An 18,678-nucleotide genomic window follows, 5' to 3' on the forward strand; every position below is an offset into this window, starting at 1 on the left:
TTTAATATCATAAAACATGATATTAAATGTGACAAATATGCAATAACCAAGCCAATCAGAAGAACGTTGAGCCTTCAGACAGCATTAATAGCAGATGATTTTGCAGAACAAGCACAGGAGAAATACTAACACATTTTCGTTCATCGATCAAAAAGCCCCTGGTGGGTCTGGCCCTGCCCAAAAACACTGGGTCACAAGGCAGGAATACACAAACTTATACATTCACTTACTCACACCTAAGGGCAATACAGAGTAGCCAATCCATCTTGAGCATAATTTGGGAGGTGGTGGAAAATCAAATACCTTGTTAATACCTACATGGAAACATGAAGCAAGGATTAAACCCAGCATCCTCTCTACCAAGCTGTGCTACTGCAACATCAAAAACACACTTAGTTTGACATAGTAGATCATAATGCTGCATATTTTTGTTTGTACTTCCACAGAAAACTAACACTGCTAATTCTCACAACTGACATACATAGAGTTCATATACTATATGGAAAAAAGTATTGGGACAACCTTTTTAATTTATGTGTTTCAGACACAACAATTGCTGCCAGGTGTAATAAACCAATTATATATAGGTAATTATTTGCTTCCAACTTTGCAGCAAGAGTTTAAGAAAGGCATAAAGAAAACCTTCCATCAAAGAAACTCCAGTGGCCTTCATGGAGCCCTGAACTCAGCCCCACTGAACAGCTTTGAAATGAACTGGAACATCAATTAAGGCTTTCTTGACCAACATCAGCACCCAGTCATATAAATGCTCTTGGGCACAAGAATGAACAATTGTTGACAGGTGTAATAAATCAATTATATATAGGAAATTATTTCCCTACAACTTTGCAGCAAATGTTTAGGAAAGGCATGAAGAAAAGCTTGGTTTAAAGAAACTCCAGTGACCTGCACAGAGCCCTGACCTCAGCCGCTCTGAACAGCTTTGGAATGAACTGGAACATCCGTTGAGGCTTTCTTGACCAACATCAGCACCCAGTCATATAAATGCTCTTGGGCACAAAAATGACTAGTCCACAGACATAGTATTGTAAGAAGCCTTATCAGAAGAGTGGTTGTTGTTAAAGCTGACAAGATCATATAGAAATCACTATTTTCTTTTTTCTTTTTTCCCCTTTTTCTCCCCCTTTAGCGCATCCAATTGTTCAATTTGCATCGTGCTTCCTCTCTGTCTATGCTGAACCCTGCCCTGACAGAGGAGATCGAAGCTAACCCATATCCCCTCAGAAACATGAGCAGCAGCCGGGTGCATTTTTGCCACCCACACATTGATGAGTTTGGCGCCACCTAGCGTTGCATGCGGAGAGACACACCTCTTCCTCATCTCTTGTGCAGGCACCTCTAATCAGCCGGCAGAGGTCGTAATCTACTTTCTGACAGAGAGAGACCCACATCCGGTTCTTTTCCCCCCCGCCCCAACTGAGCAACCGGCCAATCGTTGCTCATACAGCCACCCAGCCTCGAACCGGGGAGGCAGAGCTGGATTCGAAACGATGTACTCAGAATCCAGCTCTGGTTGCAGCGTGTCTTTTTACCGCTGCGCCACCTGAGCGGCTAGAAATCACTATTTTAATACCATACGTTTTTTAATGGGATGTCCAACAAGCACATGATCAGGTGTCCAAATACTTTCGGCCATATAGTGTATGGGGGAATGAGACAGCATGTGAAATACTAGTAAAAACAAAAGCAGTGTTTCTCTATAACCTATATTTAAACAGAAAATATGTAGAAAATCAATACCATATCAAGTTATTCTTTGTAAATTATAAATGCTCATTTTACTCACTGATGCCAGAAACACTGTCCAAAAAAATGAGATGGGGTAATTAAAGACAACAGTTTAAGAACAATATTCCCTAATAGACTGCAAGGATTCTGAATATTTTTTCCTCTACAGTCCTCATCAGAATCACACAATTCAGAGAGAACTCTCTGTACGAAAAGGGCAAGACTACATTTACATATTCAGCATTTAGCAGGCGCCTTTAACCAAAGCGACTTACAGTACATTATACAATCTGAGCAATTGAGGGTTAAGGGCCTTGTTCAGGGGCCAAACAGTGGCAACCTAGCAGTGGTGGGGCTTGAACCAGCGACTTTTCAATTACTAGTCTAGTACCTTAACCACTAGGCTACAACTGCCTGAGCTTTCTAAGACTATGGCTTAGAAACGCTTACATAATATTAATATTAATATACTGTATATTCCTAAAGACTAAACCACAATAATGCCTCTAACCTTTCCCAGACATCACTGCAACTAAAAACCAGTATGCTCCTTGCTATGATCATCATCACTGGGGCTCGGGAGTATTTTTCAGTACAATTTACTACTGTTCAGAAATGCTGCCAACTTCTGACAAGTGGACCTTTTAGAATGGTAATGAAATAATGGAAGACATGTTTTACAGGCTAAAGCACTAAAAAACCTTCCAAAAAAAAGAATAAAAATAAAGAAATCACTGGTTTATTTTCATTAGCATTTCACATACTTTTGCAGCTCTTTTGGAATCAGTGTAGGTATGAAATAATAAATAATTAATTTTCTCCCCTTTTTCTCCCCCATTAGCACGTCCAGTTGTCCAATTTGCATCGTGCTTCCTCTCTGCCTATGCTGAACCCTGCCCTGACCGAGGAGACCGAAACTAACCCACATCCCCTCCGACATATGAGCAGCAAGCCGTATGCATCTCGCCACCCACACATTGACGAGTGTTGCGCCACCTAGCGTTGCGTGCGGAGAGACACACCCTAAGAGCACTCCTTCCTCATCTCCGTGTAGGTGCCTCTAATCAGCCAGCAGAGGTCGTAACCGCACCATTCTGACAGAGAGAGACTCACTTCCGACCTTAGTCCCGCCCATCTGAACAACAGGCCAATTGTTGTTCATATAGCCTCTCAGCCTCGGTCGGTAAGGCAGAGCTGGATTCGATACGACGTACTCGAGATCCAGCTCCGGTTGCAGCGTATCTTTTTACCGCTGCGCCACCTGAGCGGCACAAAGATTTGCCTTTTAAAGACAGGTTTGAAACCGAAAGCTGTAAGAATTAGCACTGAGAGAAAAAAGTACTCCAGAAAATGGCTAGCAAGTTGACCACCTTTGACAAGAGCTTACAGTTGTTGTTTGATTTCAGCACACTACTCTAGGAGCTAACATGAACAAAATTAGCTGATGGCTCTTTTCAAATACATGATACACTGATAAACGAGGCGATATAAAGCGCTATAGCGCAAAAGGAGCAACGTTTGACCCGCAACCATCAAAAAAGCAATTACATAGAGCAGCATTCCCAAGCAGCCTTTCATAAACATGTCAGTGTGATGGCTCAAAGCTAAAATCAGTCAACCAGAACTTTGAAAATGCATTTAAAATGACCCAGATAAATACTGAGCTTAACTACAAAACTATGGACTATTTAAATCCCTGATTTGAGCTATTTTTATTGCTTAGGTTTTGCTAATAGTATGGTTTCACATAGACAACATATCAAAACATAATGCTAGCTTCATATTTAATCACACTTATATTTAAATCATCATTTTGACAGCTTTTGAGCTATACTGAAGCAACATATACTCTGTAGAGAAAAATAGCTTTTTGATTTAAAGTGAATTATAAAACATAAATGATCTAAAATAATGTGCACATCTGCATTTACACCGATCAGCCATAACATTAAAACCACCTCCTTGTTTCTACACTCACTGTCCATGTCATCAGCTCCACTTACCATATAGAAGCACTTTGTACTTCTACAATTACTGACTGTAGTCCATCTATTTCTCTGTATGCTTTGTTAGCCCCATTTCATGCTGTTCTTTAATGGTCAGGACCCCCACAGGACCACCACAGAGTAGGTATTATTTAGGTGATGGATCATTCTCAGTACTGCAGTGACACTGACATGGTGGTGGTGTGTTAGTGTGTGTTGTGCTGGTATGAGTGAATAAGACACAGCACCTCACTGTCACTGCTGGACTGAGAATAGTCCACCAACCAAAAACATCCAGCCAACGGCGCCCCGTGGGAAGCGTCCTGTGACCACTGATGAAGGTCTAGAAAATGACCAACTCAAACAGCAGCAATAGATGAGCGATCGTCTCTGACTTTACATCTACAAGGTGAACCAACTAGGTAGGAGTGTCTAGTAGAGTGGACAAAGAGTGGACACGGTATTTAAAAACTTCAGCAGCACTGCTGTGTCTGATCCACTTATACCAGCACAACACACACTAGCACACCACCACCATGTCAGTGTCACTGCAGTGCTGAGAATGATCCACCACCTAAATAATACCTGCTCTGTGGTGGTGAACAGGGTGAAAGCAGGGTGAAAGCAGGTTAAAAAGATATGTAGAGAAACAGATGGACTACAGTTTGTAATTGTAGAACTACAAAGTGCTTCTATATGGTAAGTGGAGCTGATAAAATGAACAGTGAGTGTAGAAACAAGGAGGTGGTTTTAATGTTATGGATGATTAGTGTATCTATGCTGAACTACAAAACATTACTGTCTAATTGTAGACTTTGTGGATCAGAATAAATTCATGGTAGTACTAACTGACAGTAGGGGTTTCTGTACTGCTATAAATGCACAGTGTAGCAGTGTAGCAGTGTGCAGAGTAGTGGTTTCCATCGCTATATAAAAGGACTCCACAGAAAAGATGCCATACATGCACACAAACATCCTGCAAGCATAAACACTAGATCAAAACGAATGAGTTGAATTGGGATGTAAAATTAGACATTAGGGATAAGCAAGGTTATTTTTATATCTGGATATCCGAACACATCTTGGTATTTCTGTTTCTAATCTGGTAATCAAATAGGGCATATTTATTTTGCAGAAGTGGGTAAAGTTAGCCCAAACTGCTGTTGAAGTAAATGTATTTACCTCATCTTATTACAAGAATACATCCTACTGACAGGAATACATACAGCCTCGATTTTGTTCTATATGGCAAGAGCAAACTTTAAAAATCCTTCAATCTAGCCATTATGACTTGACCCAAAGTCACTCAGGTCTTTATGCTGCCCATATCTGGTATATTCAACATGTACTGCGAGTAACTACCATCATGCCAACATTTAATATATCTCTGACCGTCACATGCACAATCAATACAAAATAGGCAGTGTATGCACACTAGAAAGCCATCTGGAATTCAGCTATAGAAAGTAAAACCTAGTAGTAAAGACATGTTGGCAACTCAAGCTATGTTAATCTTTACTTCAGCTGGAGTGAAACGTACCCAAATTACTTGAAAGTTGCACAAGGAGCTGCAACCAAGTAAAATATACATTACTACCCACATCTAGTAATTTGCAACTAAAAAAATGGAATGGATATTTTTATTGAAATGATTTAGAAGTTAAAGTATAATTTCAAACTAAATCAACTGTTCAAAAGAAGTTCAAATGTTACCATGGTTGTACATTAAGAATTCCTTACAGTATGATTTATTTATTTCCAATTGTAGAATTTCACACATTGACTAAAGTGACTATTTCCATATCAAAATCGTTCTATTACTTAGTAAGACAAAGTGTGCCTTGATCATTTGGTCATATATTATGTTTCTACACTATAATAAAACACCAGAATTTTACTGCAATGTCTAATTGTAAACGTACTGTTGGAGCTTGTTTGCCTCACCAATAAAACATTTTTTTATCGGTCACACTGGGCATAAAACAGTCCACACAAGGTCACAAACCGTTGCATAAATGAATTATGTGAATGGTGTGTTCTTATTCATAAAAGCTGGTACATTTTATAAATTACCTTAGTTCTGTTAAATACAAAGATTTACCTGTCTGGCATGAGGTCAGCGACAGGTAAATCTTTACGAAAATATCCTTTACTCTCTAAATGACCAGTAATAACTTAATAAAATAACTTCCCCTATAACAAACCCAGAATTGGACATACATTGCTAAGTCAAAATTCGATGAGCAGTAAATAATTGTTGATTCATTTCTGTGGTACAAAAAAAGGTTCTGTAAAGATATGAACACTGTTCTTCAAGTGCTAGTGCCAGACAAAGCAGCTTATGCATAAATTCTAGCCAAGATTATGCAAAACACCAACATGTGTCATTCATATCCAGCAGTGATGCAAAAATACAGTGTACATCCCTTTATAGTAAAGTAGTAAAATAGTAAAACACTATACCCCTATAAACCTGAATCCAAATATATTGTCTTAATTACAACAATAGACATGCAGCGATGTATAAATACCCGTCTTCTTCGAACTCTTTCAGAGACTGAATCGCTGACTTCATTTGACTCGCTTCATGCTCAAAATGCGATTCTGATGGTCTGAAGTACATATGTCGAGGTATGTAGTTCTCATACCTTTTTTTTTTAAACCAAGCTCTCATAATCTGCATCAAACCCACCACATAGAAGAGGCTGAGACACTGGTGACCTCTCTGAGCGTGGGTACTGAAGAGAAACAAGGTGAGGAATCAGGAGCAAAGGTAGTTGAGTGTAGAGGTGAGTGTGCAGACAGGTGTAGGCCAGCCGTAGAACAGTGGGTCAGTCAGGGGAAAGAGGAGGAGGAGGAAGAGCACAACGCCCAGCACGTAAAAGGATAGAACAGTGAGGCGCTGTGGATGCTCCAGAGCTGAACTCACAGCAGGGAAACCCATGTAGTTACAGAAAGAGTGACACAGCACAGGGCCTACCAAGTGACCTGGAAAACAACAGAGCAATACAAATGCTGACGAGTTTTTGATTAAACATATGTACAAAAAATTGTAGTTTTAATTAAAAAAAAGACATCAATATACAAATGTATTTTAAAATGAACATTTCTAGTAGTATTATAATTATATGATCATTACTAATTTTAACAGTATTAATAAAAGCCTTTATTATTATTACTTTAAATTAAATGAAAATTGACATTTTCTGTGAAGGGACTCCTGTAAGGGTCTGTAGCTGCCCAAACAATGAAGCTGACAATCTTTTTTACTTAAAAGTATAAACCTGCCCCAGGTCATGCTAAATAAAATCAATGTGATTTTAATTCTGTTAAACCTTTATTTAACAGACAAATGTATAAAGAAATTACTTTTAATGTTTTTCCTGACCAACACCCATTTTTTAAACATAAACACATGTTTAATTTAATGCCTGCAGCACAGTCAAAAGGTTAGGACAGGTTAAAAATGAGTTGAAACAAGAGTGAAACGTTTTCATTAGTATTCACGTTACACCGTATAATACACAGGTGAATTTGTACCAGGTGAGGAAATCATGACTGTGCCCTTCGAGCCCTCAGACGGCATTGTATGTAAAACCACAGTTCCACATGGGCTTGGGAGTACCTCAGAAAACCACTGGCACTTAACACATTTTTATTTCCTTTTTAAAATGTATGGTGCATAATGCAGAATAGAATTGGACAATGGTGACCATGGACTGTTAAGCAGTTGAAGTCTTGTATCAAGCAAGAAACAAAACTGTAACAATAAGTATCCTCAGTTTCAAAATGATTAAAAGTGTAATTAATCGAAAAGGTGATGTAAAAGAGTGGTAAACATGCTTCTATCACAACTTTTTTGAGTGTGTTGCAGGCATCAAAGTCAAACTTATAAAATCTAAAGGTTGGTTAGCCAAAAATGTATAGTCTCTTCTTAGTAATTCTGTTAATTAATACAGGATCAGGAGAATAAAAATCAGATTTTACTGCATGTTCCATATGTAGTTAACAGATTTAATATTCTGCCTATGAGAACATGCTAAATCTCTAATTACTATAAAAACCTCTAAACTAATGAATATTATTCCTGTCATTTTATGCACTTGAATGTATTTTTGACCATGGTGGGCACTCCAAACCATCATGAGATAAAGTTAGTCCCTATTACATGTTTACCATGTTGATTTATATTTGAGCTAGATTTTTTTGTTGTGTTGATTTTGTGCAGATGTGCTGAACACAAACATAACTTACAAATTCAGCAGCACATTTCAAAAAGGATTTTGCAAATGTTTGGGTAAAAGAAACAGATGAACTAATGTAGTAAAAATTTTAAATAACAAAATGTTGCTTTAGGTAAAATATGTGAATGTAAACGCAAAAATTTTACATTTTAATGAACTGGATATTATTAAAAAAAAAATAAAAAATTGCCCTGATTTATGTCTTGCTACAATTTAATCACAGAGATCCAAAGACAGTTTTATGGACTTCATAGCTTAGTTTTGTCCTGACAGAGAGTGTGCATGTCTAATCAATTCAAATAAAAACACAAGGACTCCAATTAAGTTCTAAACACATCTCAATGACAAATACAGCAAACAATGCACCTCACCAAAATTTACTGTCACTACAAGGTGTCTGGTGTTTGCTTTTCAGTTAATTTTACAAAAACTCTAAGACATATTCACTTTGTAATGTAAGTAAAAGTGAGTAAAAATATCTATTTAACAACTGCAAAAAGTCAGTGGGTCTGAATACTTTCTGAATCTACTTTATACTTCCAAGGTCTGCACAGTCGATTATAGCCCTTGAGCTATTTCTTACAAATACACAAGAACAGACAGCGTCATTGATGCAAAGCATCAAGTATAAGAGTAAATAAGTAAGTTACAAGACCATATTCTTGTAACTTATATTCCATATTCTATGATCTAACTTTAACTTTGAAGTTTAAAGTCCAGACTAACCTGTTCTGAGGAATATAAATGCCGTGTAAGCTCCAAATACTGCCGTGTATGAAAACTGGAACACTGCAACATAAATATAAAACCATGAGTTTATCAAGTTAAAGTCAAAAGTTTACATATAAATTGTTAGGCATGTTTGAGGCATTTTGTCAAAAATATACATCCAGCAATTACGAAGATAGTATACATTGGTAATGCATTAGTTATTGGAGGCCACAACAGCCTTTATACTGAGCCCCAAACATTACAATAGAAATTTATAGGGAGCTCTGTACAGATCTTAATTTTAAGAAGTCATAAAAGTTAAGTCCCGAAGACCCAAGATTTGTACAAACTCTTTGTATACAAAGTGGTCTCTTTGTATTTGAAAAGAAATCCAAGCTGTTGAGGAAATTTGTCTGAGTAAGCCAATAAATCACATGAACCACAAAAAAACAGGTCTGCCATGTGAACAGCCCAGCAAGTTTTACACTGCTACAATCTTAGAGGTTGTCACATAATAAACAAGCACATGATTCAAAATTGACAGCTGGACTAAAGTTGCTTAAATGGCAAAAATAACTCCTGGAGGAGGGCTGTGACCAGAAGCATGTTTGATGTGTTGATAATGCAGCAGTCAAATGCACCAGCCCACCACTACAAGGAGTTGGCATTTCAGCAGTTTTATTAGCCTGGTCTGGCTTGGCGTGCAACAGACACAATTGAAAGTGTCTAAGGGGAGGATGGGCTGGATGAGAGGTTACTTTCTTGTCACTGTAACAGAAAGATGAAGACTCGTACTATCTAGTTAAGGCGCCGGCACAGATGCAGATGAACATTTCTTTGTCCTCTCTGTTCTGTGTTTGGAGCGCTATAGCAATCCCGGTAAGCGAATTGGTCAAGGATTCAGCCAAAAGTTTTTTTAAATACAAAGTAGTTCCTTACAAGTAAAGGTCCATTACAAGTGAATGTAAAATTTGACTTGCAAGTATTAATAATACAATGGAACCTTGTAACTCTGGTGGTGGTGCCACTTACCTGCAGAGAGAAAAATTCCTGAGATTGTGCCTTGCCGAAAACGTAGCAGCTCAATGACATGGTGAAAATGAGCTGTAGGGAAAAATCATACAGCAAATCATCAACGCATCTGCATTACAACTTCTTCTTAAAGCCAGATCATTTTTTGCTTTTACTCTTATAAGTCTGCATTCTGATACTCACCCACACCAAAGAAAAGTGGGCATGTGAAGATGGCTGTGGAAGGTCCAGCACAGGGCACCAGCATGGGCAACATACAAGCCCGGAACACCAGTTCCTCTGTTAGAGGTGCCACCACCTGATTTCTCAGCCAGCGCATGTCACTCATACATAGTGCCCAGAAGCTGGGGTCTGCAGTCAAGATAAAAGATGATTAATATCAACAGCTACACCAAAAAAAAGACTTGAGCAGACGCACAACAGAGTATACACACATTATATCCATTCTAAGAAGCAAGAACAATGTAGAACAGTTTTCTCCTTGCAGTCTTGATAAGCTGTAATACTTCTTAAATGAACAATATTGTTAAACAAATAAGGGAGGCTGAAGATATCGTTCAGTCTTTTTACATCCCAAAAGTGGTTTTGAGATTTTATTTGGGGGATTTGAAAGACCATAACTTTTGAGCACTTTTAAATTTGGAAACACTGTTGGAGAACAGTGTTTGCACCATAAGATGCACCCAGTCCTGTCTTAAATTAATGACCATTACATGGCTATGCAATACAATTATTTGACCTAATGATCTGAGTTCATATTATTTTGAATTGCTTACCCCACTTAACAGTAAACAACAAAAAGGTACCCCTAATACAAACAAAAAACTGGTGAAAGTTAAGGCTTCTATAAGGCATATAACAATAATTCATATAATAGTATCATTTTGTTAAACTTGAACCTAAAATCCATATCCTAAAACTCTAAAACTCCCCATAAAAACCTACTATAAGCTTCTCAGTTTAATCAAGATTTACCTTGATTCAAATCTTGTGTTTAAGTTTAACTGAAATTTTGAACAACAGTGCCCAGCAATTACACTATTACACACCAAAAAAATATTTCCCATGATAGTAATTGCTAATCAAAATTGCTCAACATGCCTAAAAAAACAGACAGAGACCCAAACACTGTTTAAGTCATAAACACCTTGTGTTCCTTACCAACAGCCACTTTGACTCCATCAATGAAGCCCCATGGACAGTCCAAAGCTTGCTGAAAAAGGGGGCCCAAAAACAGGACCTAACACAGACAAAGACAAATCTTAGTCTTTATATTTTAATTACCGAAGTTCTAATCCTTTTAGCATACACAAGTGAGCCAAAACATTAAGACCACCTGCCTAATATGCTGTCAAAACAGATCTTAGTACAAGATAACTAAAAGAGTACTGCTATCTAGCACCAGGACATTACCAGCAGGTCTTTCAACTGTACATAGTGGTATGGATTGTCCAGCAATGCATTCTGGTGCCAACAGGTAAACAATGCACATGTGGCCAGCCATGTACAAAAAAAAACAGAATTCATTAAGCTATTCAACCTTCTTCTATTGCTCTCATTTCCAGTCTAGTCCAGTCCTTTCACTGGCCTGCAACTACACAACACAATACACAGAATGGGGTTTGATGCACTGTTCTCACACATTCAGAGCCACCACTGTTAAAATTACCCAACATCTGAGACAAGCCTTTGTGTCTTCTTGTCAGTCCTGACCGCTTAAAAACCCATTGGCTTGTCCCTCCTTGGACCACTTTTGTTGGATACCCAGTACAGCTGGTCTGTGAGCACCAACTCGTTTCTGAGACACTTAAAGTCAGTCATCTGGCCATCAGTCCAACATTTAATATATCCCTGACCATTACCATGCACATTCTGTGGGGGTGGTCCTAATGTTTTCACTCATCTGCACTTTCATTTTCTATTCATAGTGTTTTAAAATATTTGAACTTTAAGAAGTTAATGCAAACTTTTCGATAGTTTATTTCAATGGCAGAATTAAATGTTGCTTAAATGGCAAAAATAACTCCTGGAGGAAGGCTGTGACCAGAAGCATGTTTGAAGGGTTGGTAATACAGCAGTCAAATGCACCGGCCCACCACTACAAGGAGTTGGCGTATCAGCAGCTTCACTAGCCTGGTCTGGTCTGGCTTGGCGTGCAACAGACACAATTGAAAGTGTCTAAGGGGAGGATGTGCTCTCTGTTCTGTCTTGAGTGCTATAGCAATTCTGGTAAGAAGATTGGTCAAGCATCCAGCCAGGAATACAAAGTAGTTCCTTCCAAGTAAAATGTATTTATTTAATGTCAAATTAACAACGAACAGCCGCTTCGTTTAGCACTTGGCTTGAATTTGCTGTGCTCAGTTTTGTCTGGTTTGTATAGAGAGCACACATTAGGTCTTATAGCAACACACGGGGGCAGCTATAGCCTAGTGGTTAAGGTACTGGTCCACTAATCAGAAAGTTGCCGGTTCAAGCCTCACCACTGCCAGATTGCCACTGTTGTCACAAAAATCGCTTTGGATAAAAGCGTCAGCTAAATGCCGAAAATGTAAATGTAAACACTAAAAGAGAAGACAAAAAACAAATCTAAAAAACACCACACCAATGGATTTTAAGATATTGTCGAATAACTTCTTATCGCTGACAGTATTTATATGGTTTCCATGACAGTCCTACAAAATACTGTAGTAATTATAAACACACATTGTTGCATTTTCACTGACCACATTTTCTTTTGCAGTTTTATTTATATGTGGTTTAGTACATTGCTAGTGTGTAGTGCAAAAGGTTTAATGCAGAATCAATAGCTTATACAATAATAAACCTTTTAGGACATAACATTACTGCTTTAGCATATGTCTTATAATATTACAGCTTTAGCATTACATGAGGCCTGTAAAACTTTTATTAATATTTCATAATTAAACTCTGTGACATAGTTTCTTACCATGGTGAGCAGGAGGGGGAGAATGATAGCAGAAATGAGGCCCTCAAATCGAATTCCCATGAGAGCTAGTAAAGAGGGAGAAGGCTACATAGAAGACATACTAGACATCAGCATCAGATCAGACAGCTACTGAAATAGTAATAAACTAAATGTACATTTGCATTATACATGTATATACACTGATCAGCCATAACTTTAAAACCACCTCCTTGTTTCTACATTCACTGTCCATTTTATCAGCTCCACTTATCATATAGAAGCACTTTGTAGTTCTACAATTACTGACTGAAGTCCATCTGTTTCTCTACATACTTTTTTAACCTGCTTTCACCCTGTTCTTTAATAGTCAGGACCCCCACAGGACCACCACAGAGTAGGTATTATTTAGGTGGTGGATCATTCTCAGCACTGCAGTGACACTGACATGGTGGTGGTGTGTTAGTGTGTGTTGTGCTGGTATAAGTGGATCAGACACAGCAGCACTTCTGGAATGTTTAAATACCTCTATTAGACACTTCTACCTAGTTGGTCCACCTTGTAGATGTAAAGTCAGAGACGATCGCTCATCTGTTGCTGCTGTTTGAGTTGGTCATCTAGACCTTCATCAGTGGTCACAGGACGCTGCCCATGGGGCGCTGTTGGCTGGATATTTTAGGTTGGTGGACTATTCTCAGTCCAGCAGTGACAGTGAGGTGTTTAAAAAACTCCAGCAGCGCTGTTGTGTCTGATCCACTCATACCAGCACAACACACACTAACACACCACCTCCATGTCAGTGTCACTGCAGTGCTGAGAATCATCCACCACCTAAATAACACCTGCTCTGTGGTGGTCCTGTGGTGGTCCTGACCATTGAAGAACAGGGTGAAAGCAAGCTAAAAAAGCATGCAGAGAAACAAATGGACTACAGTCAGTAATTGTAGAACCACAAAGTGCATCTATGTGGTAAGTGGTGCTAATAAAACAGACAGTGAGTGTAGAAACAAGGAGGTGGTTTTAATGTTATGGCTGATCAGTGTATGTGTCACATCTTATATACCCACCAAGTGTGTGTGTGTGTGTGTGTGTGTGTGTGTGTTGTGTTGTAGCTTAGAAAATCTCACCTGGATGCCTGTAAACTCCTTCCATGACCACACAAAGAGCGGAGACAGAGCTGAGACAATCAGCACACTAGTAAAGCGTCTCTTTATCACTGATGGATGGTCCCTTGTAGCACAAGAATACAAATACACAGTTCATTTTGATCATTTAGTCTTCAAACTGATTTGTTCAAAGTCAAAACTAATTAGGATGGGTAACCTATTAGATATGGCAAAACTAGACATTGTATTTATTCATGATCAACTACATTTACATATATTGAAGATGGTCAACTGACAAATTAAATTATAAAGTAGATACTGGCCTTCAAATTGGTATTGGTACTGGAGCATATACTGGCCGTCAAAATGTCAATATTGCTTTAGAGCTTCAGAGCTTTAGTACCAGTGTTACTAGCCTAATCTTATGGCTAGTAACAATGGTCCTTGACATGCTATTTTTGTCCACTCTTGTCTGATACGATACTTCAGGTGCTCAACACTTAGGGTCGCTGTCGTCTGATTTTCAGCTTAAGGCTGCACCTTACATTTTCAATAAGAGATAGATATGGACTGCAGGCAAGCCAGTCAAACACACACTCTGTGTCTTTAAAGCCAGACTGTTGTGGCACATACAGAATAAGGCCTGGCATCATCCTGCTGAAATAATCATGGACTTTTCAGGAAAAGACGTCACTTTAATGGAAGCATATGACTCTAAATCTCAATGTATGCCTTAATGTCAACAATAGTACCTTAACACAAATGCAGGTCACTCATGTCATAGGCAATAAAGCACCCCCATACCTTTCCACACATATAAACTAACAGATCATCAGTGTGTACCTGGGTAAATCACTCTTCCACACATATAAACTAACACATCATCAGTGTGTATCTGGGTAAATCACTCTTCCACACATATAAACTAACACATCATCAGTGTGTACCTGGGTAAATCTCTCTTCCACACATATACACTAACACATCATCAGTGTGTACCAGGGTAAATCACTCTTCCACACATATAAACTAACACATCATCAGTGTGTACCTGGGTAAATCACTCTTCCACACATATAAACTAACACATCATCAGTGTGTACCTGGGTAAATCACTCTTCCACACATATAAACTAACACATCATCAGTGTGTACCTGGGTAAATCTCTCTTCCACACATATAAACTAACACATCATCAGTGTGTACCTGGGTAAATCACTCTTCCACACATATAAACTAACACATCATCAGTGTGTACCTGGGTAAATCTCTCTTCCACACATATAAACTAACACATCATCAGTGTGTACCTGGGTAAATCACTCTTCCACACATATAAACTAACACATCATCAGTGTGTACCTGGGTAAATCACTCTTCCACACATATAAACTAACACATCATCAGTGTGTACCTGGGTAAATCACTCTTCCACACATATAAACTAACACATCATCAGTGTGTACCTGGGTAAATCACTCTTCCACACATATAAACTAACACATCATCAGTGTGTACCTGGGTAAATCACTCTTCCACACATATAAACTAACACATCATCAGTGTGTACCTGGGTAAATCACTCTTCCACACATATCAGTGTGTACCTGGGTAAATCACTCTTCCACACATATACACTAACAGATCATCAGTGTGTACCTGGGTAAATCAGTGTGTACCTGGGTAAATCACAATTCCACACATATAAACTAACAGATCATCAGTGTGTACCTGGGTAAATCAGTGTGTACCTGGGTAAATCACAATTCCACACATATAAACTAACAGATCATCAGTGTGTACCTGGGTAAATCAGTGTGTACCAGGGTAAATCACAATTCCACACATATAAACTAACACATCATCAGTGTGTACCTGGGTAAATCTCTCTTCCACACATATAAACTAACAGATCATCAGTGTGTACCTGGGTAAATCCCTCTTCCACACATATAAACTAACAGATCATCAGTGTGTACCTGGGTAAATCTCTCTTCCACACATATAAACTAACAGATCATCAGTGTGTACCTGGGTAAATCACTCTTCCACACATATAAACTAACACATCATCAGTGTGTACCTGGGTAAATCTCTCTTCCACACATATAAACTAACACATCATCAGTGTGTACCTGGGTAAATCACTCTTCCACACATATAAACTAACACATCATCAGTGTGTACCTGGGTAAATCTCTCTTCCACACATATAAACTAACACATCATCAGTGTGTACCTGGGTAAATCACTCTTCCACACATATAAACTAACAGATCATCAGTGTGTACCTGGGTAAATCTCTCTTCCACACATATAAACTAACACATCATCAGTGTGTACCTGGGTAAATCTCTCTTCCACACATATACACTAACACATCATCAGTGTGTACCTGGGTAAATCTCTCTTCCACACATATAAACTAACACATCATCAGTGTGTACCTGTGTAAATCACTCTTCCACACATATAAACTAACACATCATCAGTGTGTACCTGGGTAAATCACTCTTCCACACATATCAGTGTGTACCTGGGTAAATCACTCTTCCACACATATACACTAACAGATAATCAGTGTGTACCTGGGTAAATCACTCTTCCACACATATAAACTAACACATCATCAGTGTGTACCTGGGTAAATCACTCTTCCACACATATCAGTGTGTACCAGGGTAAATCACTCTTCCACACATATCAGTGTGTACCAGGGTAAATCACTCTTCCACACATATACACTAACAGATCATCAGTGTGTACCTGGGTAAATCACTCTTCCACACATATACACTAACAGATAATCAGTGTGTACCTGGGTAAATCACTCTTCCACACATATAAACTAACACATCATCAGTGTGTACCTGGGTAAATCACTCTTCCACACATATCAGTGTGTACCAGGGTAAATCACTCTTCCACACATATCAGTGTGTACCAGGGTAAATCACTCTTCCACACATATACACTAACAGATCATCAGTGTGTACCTGGGTAAATCAGTGTGTACCTGGGTAAATCACTCTTCCACACATATAAACTGCCCACATAAGAGCAGGCGAGCAGTAAACAGGACAGCACAGAGATCCAGCACAATCCATCAGGAGCCACAAACTGCACCTCGTCACTGTCCATCTGCCCTGACCTCATCCCCGCCATCCCGTCCTCCGATATGGCGAGGACCATGCACGTCCAACCCGACTTTTAAATTATAATCCGCTTTACTTTTAATTGTTACTGATGTGTTTAACAGCGCGGAACTGTGTTTATAACAATCTGATCGCTGCTACAAGTTAAAAGCTGGTGTTTGGGCGCCATCGAGTGACGTCATTAACGGGCGACAGCTTTTTTTATTCCTGCGGTTATGTTCTATACAAATCTAATAGTTCGAATTTATTATATGTATATTTTTTAAATGTATAAATATAATTATTTTATTAGTAGTAAACAAAATCCATAAAATTATTGTAGTTTTAAATTTGAGACGTAATACCTGTTTTACTGGTATCAGAGGTATCTAATATACCAAAAATATACAATACCACCTGTATATTCATTATTATTATTATTATTAATATTATTATTATTATTATGTCTAACATTATTCAAGAAAAAATTATTATTTACACACTCACACTATGGTTTATACACCCACTAGGCATAACATTATAACCACTGACAAGTTAAGTGAATAACACTGATTATCTCTTCATCACAGCACCTGTTAGTGGGTGGGATATATTAGGCAGCAAGTAAATATTTTATCCTCAAAGTTGATGTGTTAGAAGCAGGAAAAATGGGCGAGCGTAAGGATTTGTGCAAGTTTGACAAGAGCCAAATTGTGATGGCTAGACGACTGGGTCAGAGCGTCTCCAAAACTGCACCTTTTGTGGGGTGTTCCCAGTCGTAAGAAGGAACAGTGGTAAACCAGCCACAGGGTCATGGGCGGCCAAGGCTCACTGATGCATGTAGGGAGTGAAGGCTGGCCCGTGTGGTTCGATCCAACAGACAAGCTACTGTAGCTCAAACTGCTGAAGAAGTTAATGCTGGTTCTGATAGAAAGGTGTCAAAATACACAGTGCATCACAGTTTGTTGCGATTGGGGCTGCATACCCGCAGACCAGTCAGGGTGCCCATGCTGACACCTGTCCACCGCCGAAAGCACCAACGATGGGCACGTGAGCATCGGAACTGGACCACGGAGCAATGGAAGAAGTTGGCCTGGTCTGATCAATCAGGTTTTCTTTTACATCACGTGGATGGTCGGTTGCGTGTGCGTCGCTTACTTGGGGAACGCATGGCACCAGGATGCACTATGGGAAGAGGGCAAGCTGGAGGAGGCAGTGTGATGCTTCGGGCAATGTTCTGCTGGGAAACCTTGGGTCCTGCCATCCATGTGGATGTTACTTTGACACATATCACCTACCTAAGCATTGTTGCAGACCATGTACACCCTTTCATGGAAACGGCATTCCCTGATGGCTGTGGCCTCTTTCAGCAGGATAATGAGCCCTGCCACAAAGCAAAAAATGGTTCAGGAATGGTTTGAGGAGAACAACAACGAGTTTGAGGTGTTGACTTAACCTCCAAATTCCCCAAATCCCAATCCAGTTGAGCATCTGTGGGATGTGCTGGAAAAACAAGTCCGAATCATGGAGGCCCCATCTCACAACTTACAGGAGTTAAAGGATCTGCTGCTAACATCTTTGTGCCAGATACCACAGCACAATATTAGGAAGGTGGTCATAATGTTATGCCTCATCAGTGTATATTTCCATTTTGTTCTCATATTTCTGTACTTATAACAATGCTTTAAATAAATTAAGACTACTAATAAAACCAAAAACAACCTAACACCAAATCATTACACTTAAACAGTACACTGGGCACCTCTTTTACATGTTGTATTGGGCAGCACGGT

General features: G+C 39.0%; 1 protein-coding gene across 1 annotated transcript; it reads right to left on the reverse strand.

Annotated features, from left to right (window-relative positions):
* Positions 1-6,206: 6,206 nt before the first annotated feature.
* Positions 6,207-15,417, reverse strand: rce1a (Ras converting CAAX endopeptidase 1a). The gene is made up of 8 exons (XM_062993124.1): positions 15,411-15,417; positions 13,772-13,874; positions 12,669-12,752; positions 10,883-10,961; positions 9,905-10,072; positions 9,722-9,793; positions 8,705-8,767; positions 6,207-6,722 (listed from the first exon to the last, which is right to left on the reverse strand). The coding sequence occupies exons 3-8, from the start codon at positions 12,726-12,728 to the stop codon at positions 6,496-6,498; spliced, it is 669 nt and encodes a 222-aa protein (XP_062849194.1). The 5' UTR covers positions 12,729-12,752; positions 13,772-13,874; positions 15,411-15,417; the 3' UTR covers positions 6,207-6,495.
* Between the last annotated feature and the right edge of the window lie 3,261 nt (positions 15,418-18,678).

This window comes from Trichomycterus rosablanca, chromosome 4 (assembly GCF_030014385.1).
Source record: "Trichomycterus rosablanca isolate fTriRos1 chromosome 4, fTriRos1.hap1, whole genome shotgun sequence".
In the NCBI taxonomy this organism is placed as follows: Eukaryota; Metazoa; Chordata; class Actinopteri; order Siluriformes; family Trichomycteridae; genus Trichomycterus; species Trichomycterus rosablanca.

What these genes read in the sequence shown, in the direction of transcription:
- rce1a (XM_062993124.1), bottom strand. Translation starts at nt 12,728, where the DNA reads ATGGGAATTCGATTTGAGGGCCTCATTTCTGCTATCATTCTCCCCCTC. An exon ending in TCCCCCTCCTGCTCACCATG is followed by an intron (nt 10,962 to 12,668) that starts GTAAGAAACTAT and finishes TGTCTGTGTTAG; the next exon opens with GTCCTGTTTTTGGGCCCCCT. An exon ending in TGGAGTCAAAGTGGCTGTTG is followed by an intron (nt 10,073 to 10,882) that starts GTAAGGAACACA and finishes TCTTGACTGCAG; the next exon opens with ACCCCAGCTTCTGGGCACTA.